The 4,949-nt window shown below is 34.6% G+C and overlaps 1 protein-coding gene across 1 annotated transcript; it reads left to right on the top strand.

The window, feature by feature from the left end:
- Positions 1–262: 262 nt before the first annotated feature.
- Positions 263–4,655, top strand: LOC109039501 (uncharacterized). Its single transcript, XM_072299927.1, has 4 exons — positions 263–1,624; positions 2,419–2,520; positions 3,265–3,789; positions 4,477–4,655. Exons 1-4 carry the CDS (start codon positions 1,444–1,446, stop codon positions 4,653–4,655), a joined length of 987 nt encoding a protein of 328 aa, XP_072156028.1. The 5' UTR covers positions 263–1,443.
- Positions 4,656–4,949: the final 294 nt, after the last annotated feature.

Raw genomic sequence — 4,949 nt, 5'->3', positions numbered from 1 at the left:
TGGCCTGTATCAGACATAGTATATAAGATGATGGCTGTACCATACATGACCGATTTAGTCATGTACCCTTTGCTCCATTGTGAAATTTAATATCACTACTTAGATGTCTAATGGAGAAAAAGAAAAAAAAAAAAAAAAAAAAAAAAAAAAAAAAAATTATGTCTACTAAATGAAAAAAAATAAAATACCTTATTAAACAAAAGCAAAGTAAAAAAAAAAAAAAAAAAAAAAAAAAAAAAAAAAAAAAAAAGAAGAAGAAGAAAGAAAGAAGAAGAAAAAAAAGAAAATGTATATCTATATTGATTTACTGGAGCAACTATTTTTGTACCTTCACTCTTCGTTTTTAATAAGTGGCATATTTTGATGTGTTAAACGTATGATTCATAATTCATTAATGTTTTACTTTTTTCTGATTTTAAATTTTTTATGTATTAGATGTACTTAATTACCATTATAATTATCAGGCAGCATTTTGAAATTCCGTTGCTAATTATAGGAATCATGAAAGAGCTTACTCGGTTGTATGCAGTTTTACTGTTCCCTCCTGAAAAAGGAACCGAAGAGGAGACAGTCAATGTCGTACCGCAATCTTGGGTGAAAAAAGAAGGCAAAATCTGTCTCTGGCCAAAAATTAAAAATCCGAAGAAACTAATTGAAGAGTGCACCAGTCCTGTGGATGTCGCATGCGAATGGCAAGAATTTGAATACAAAGCAAAGTGTAAAGAAAACATTGGTAAGTGAGCGCAATATTAATGGTTCTATTTTTGTAATTTTTTCATTCTCTTCAAAGAGTTGTTAAAAGGGAGGGAAGTCAAGAAGCAAACATTGGAAGTAAGCCAATCAATAAAGTGAAGCATTTGAAAGAAATTTATTGAAAAAATAGCTGCAGTTTTCAGAAAAAAGTGGAAACTGTACAAGATTGTTTTTTCATTGGATCTATTTTCAATACTTGGAACAATTTTTTCTTAAAAAACTTTTAAAACCATCCGTGGTGAAAATAATGCTCCATTTAAAGTACATGACATCGGACAAAAAAACGAGCAGCCTTTTAAATTTGAAAAAAACTGATCCCATGATTTGACAAGCTTCTCTGTGTCCAGTTATTGCATTCTCTAAGCTGGGTGGCAAATGTCAGAGAAAACCCGGAAAAGTTAGAGAATTTTTACAATCCTAGAAAGTCAAGGAAAAGCCATGGAAATTTGCCAGGGAATTTGGGAGAGAAAACTGCCTACAGTTGGCTGTATATAATCAGTTGCAGTTGGTTGTAGGCAGGGAGTTTTGGTATTTGAGTCCAGCTGCTACTCTGTCTCAAGCTTCAGAATTTTTTTTTTTTTTTTTTTTACAGAAGGCTACTCAAAAGCGAAGATTGTTGAAAAGAATGTCTTGGATGAAAAGGAAAGTAACCTCAGTGAGATTAGTGATGTACCGAAAAAGAGACCCCGAATGCCTAAAAACCCATTCTCACCATCAGCCATGCAGTCTACTTCTTCGTCTCCAAAGAGTTGTGTATCTCTTGAAGAGATTAATGATGCAGATGTAGAATCTGAAGAAAATACTACTCCAATACGGAGGAGATCTTTCCGACAAGCTCAAATCTCTCCGTTACCTGAAGATGATTCACCAGGTAAGTTTGAACATTTAACTGAAATACACAACTCCTATTTTACTGCCCTCAGAACTTATCAAGTTGTTTGTAGCAATAACTAAGGGTTGTTAGTGTATAATTGATTTTTATGTATGTTTTCTTGACAAAGAGTTCTTAAAGCCTTGTGTAATTGTAAATTTGAAGCAGGGGTGCAGAAAGTGCTCGATTGGCCAATCGCCAAGCAAATGTGAAGGCACCTGAAAAGGGGTAAAAGAATGTGAAAGACACCTGGAAAAAGGGGAAAAAATGTGAAGGCAGAAAGCCAGCATATACCAGCAAAGCGCATCACTTTTTGCTTAGGAAACAGTGTAATGCGCTCTCTTATGCAAAGAAAACAGTTTAGCATGATCTTGTTTGCGAAGGAAATATTCAAGCGGGCTCTTTTATGCGAAGGAAATAGTGAATCATGCAAATCTTATGCGGACAGTAATGTAAAGACAATCTCAGAAAATGCGAAGGCTGCCTCAAAAAAAGGTGAAGGCAAAGAACTTTCTGCAACCCTCATTTGAAGGAACTCCAAAGTTTCCTGATCGACTGATTTCATTGTAAGTCATAATTATGCACACAAAATCTGAATCACTTTAATTTCAAAGGCAGCAAATCCCCCCCCCCCCCCTCTTCCACTTTTTTGTTTTTTTGTATTCTAAGGGCAGGGTTTAAAACCTAATCTAACTTGATCACAATGTGTTTCAGCAATTTTGTCTTGTGTTTTTTTTTTTTTTTTTTTTTTTTTTTTTTTTGTAAAAATGAATACATTTCAACCCTTGTTTCAGTTGGATCAAACCAAACACTTACACCTAAGTATCCAACACCGCCCACAAAACGAGTGACCCCAATCAGGAAATCTCATTGCAATGCATCAAGGAGCCTATTTGGTGAGTATAGTTCTCAGGAAACAAGTGTCTTATTTGTTCTGATATTCTAGTGCTGAAGTTCAGCGCACAGATCATCAATTGATTCTACACAAATATCCTCCTTCGAAGGTAGTGAGTGAGAGCATCCCAGGACGGAGAAATTCTGCATCTTTATGAAGAGGAATATGTATGAAGTAATACTGCTTTTGTTGCTGGAAGCAGTACAGCCGACTGATGATGCATTTAGGAATTTTTGCATTTGACAGTGCCTTGTATGCCATTCAGTTGGATACTTCTGCTTACTCTGAGTCAACTCAACAAACCCAACCTTCATTACTTTTTCATCCGAGTCAGTAAGAGGTTAAAAGGTTCCTTCCATGCCATGTGGCCTGATTCCGCCTGTGAGTTCTCTTTTATTACATTAGCAATATGACTTCAGCTTTCAATTAAGACTTCTGTTTGAGGTTTTTCCCATATTGTTAAACATGTGTGGGCAAGCATTAAAATATAATTGAAATACAAGGAGGTTAAGAATAACGCTTCCTCTTAATGACTTTGCACTGCACATTTATTAACAATACCTACTGGACCTATTTATTGTTAATGAAATATGCGCAGTACAAAGCATTGAGGGTAAGCATTATTCTGAACCTTCTTTTATTTCTTATTTTGGACCTTGTACAGTTAGGTAATACTTTATATCTAATAACTGAAATGCTACTTCTCCATTGAGCTTATAATATTAATTTTTTTTTTTTTCCACAGCAGACGGTGAAGGTTCTGCCAAGAATACAAAACCCCCTTCAAATATCAGGCTTGTCAAAACCTGCAAGTCACACCAAAATATAGCAAAGGAACCCTCGGCTCAAGTTTCATCAAATTCGGATCACAAAAAATCGAGGCAATCCCATACTTCAAAGACCATTGCAGAAGAATCTTTTACAAACCCTACACCTGAATTAAGTTCCAGTTTCTTTGCCCATTCTGATCACGAAAAATCGAGGCAATCCCATACTTCAAAGACCAATGCAGAAGAATGTTTTATGAGCCCTACATCTGAATCAAGTTCCAGTTTCTTTGCCCATTCGGATCACGAAAAATCGAGGCAATCCCATACTTCAAAGACCAATGCAGAGGAATGTTTTATGAGCCCTACATCTGAATCAAGTTCCGGTCCCTCTGCCTCTTTGGATTTCAGTAACCTTTTTATGCCCACCTCAAAAAGTTTAACAACATTTCACACACAATGGCGGAAGATGAACGCACAGCAAAAAGACTTGTATCATGCCGGTAATTTTCTAATGTGCCTATTTTTTTTTCTTTTTCAAATTCACTTTTATCCATCCATAACATGTGTTAAAACATTCGCATTGTTGAGACACTGAAATTTAGAATAGAAGCAGTGTAAGGGCAAGATTATCAATTTTATGCTACAATGATCTTTTACATTTAACATCCCAACTTCGGTGTGTTTGATGGAGGGGGGGGGGGGTTTGGTTACCAAAAATAGAAAGATTGGTTCTCAATAAATTGTGAAAGAAAGTCTCAGATTTCTCAGTCCCAATTGTAGTTTTTCTCTATTTTCCGCCTAATTAGGCATTAAAAAGGTGGTTTTTTTTTTTTTTTTTTTTTTTTTTTTTTTTTTTTTTTTTTTAAAAAAAAAGAAGGTCGCTTATAAGTGTAACATGTAAATAATTTATTCCATAATTTGTTTTTAAACCTTGTCTGTGGATGTGAAAACTTTTATAGTTTTCCATGATTCTGCATTTATTTAATCTGGGTTGCCACAATTCATAGAAGTAACTGTTGATGAAACTGTTTTGAAATCTGGAAAATGGAGCGGTCTCTGTTTGTGAACACAAATTTAAAAGTAGCATGAGTAATCTCGAACATGTTCAAGCTGTAAGCAATAGTATTTCTCTTACCCTCCTGATTTTTGCATTTGATTGACTGTTTTTTTTCTCTCTATTACCTCAGAAACATTGTTTGTATTAAGGCGTACGCTACCACTCATAGTTACTAAACTGGGCCCGGGGATTCCTGGCACTTCAGCAGCAATTGATAGTATTAAGGCGCATCCAAATCTCACCTGTTTTCCTATTAATATATATCGAATTTATTGTCAAGAAAGAAATCAGTACAAAGAAAGAACATGACTTTTCAGAATACACTTAAGAATTATTACAACAACTACCTCTGTTTAAAAGGTATCAATTTGAATTTGTAGATTAAGATTTTCTACAGAAAGTTTTAGATAGGGAGGAATTTTAGGCTGTACAATTTAATAAATTGCACATGAAAATAACTAGGGAAAAAATCCAATGGGAAAAAACCTGGTTTAGATGAAGGAGGTGGGATAAAACAAAACCCAGACTGCTGAAAGAGCAAAATAACAAGAATATTAAGAAAATAAAAATAAATATAAAAATAAGTAAATATTAAAAATTTAC

This window comes from Bemisia tabaci, chromosome 4 (assembly GCF_918797505.1).
Source record: "Bemisia tabaci chromosome 4, PGI_BMITA_v3".
In the NCBI taxonomy this organism is placed as follows: domain Eukaryota; kingdom Metazoa; phylum Arthropoda; class Insecta; order Hemiptera; family Aleyrodidae; genus Bemisia; species Bemisia tabaci.
Note: the sequence above shows the minus strand (reverse complement) of the source record. Positions and strands in the feature narration are given on the sequence as shown.

What these genes read in the sequence shown, in the direction of transcription:
- LOC109039501 (XM_072299927.1), top strand. Translation starts at nt 1,444, where the DNA reads ATGCCTAAAAACCCATTCTCACCATCAGCCATGCAGTCTACTTCTTCG. An exon ending in ACCTGAAGATGATTCACCAG is followed by an intron (nt 1,625 to 2,418) that starts GTAAGTTTGAAC and finishes CCCTTGTTTCAG; the next exon opens with TTGGATCAAACCAAACACTT. An exon ending in AAAAGACTTGTATCATGCCG is followed by an intron (nt 3,790 to 4,476) that starts GTAATTTTCTAA and finishes CTATTACCTCAG; the next exon opens with AAACATTGTTTGTATTAAGG.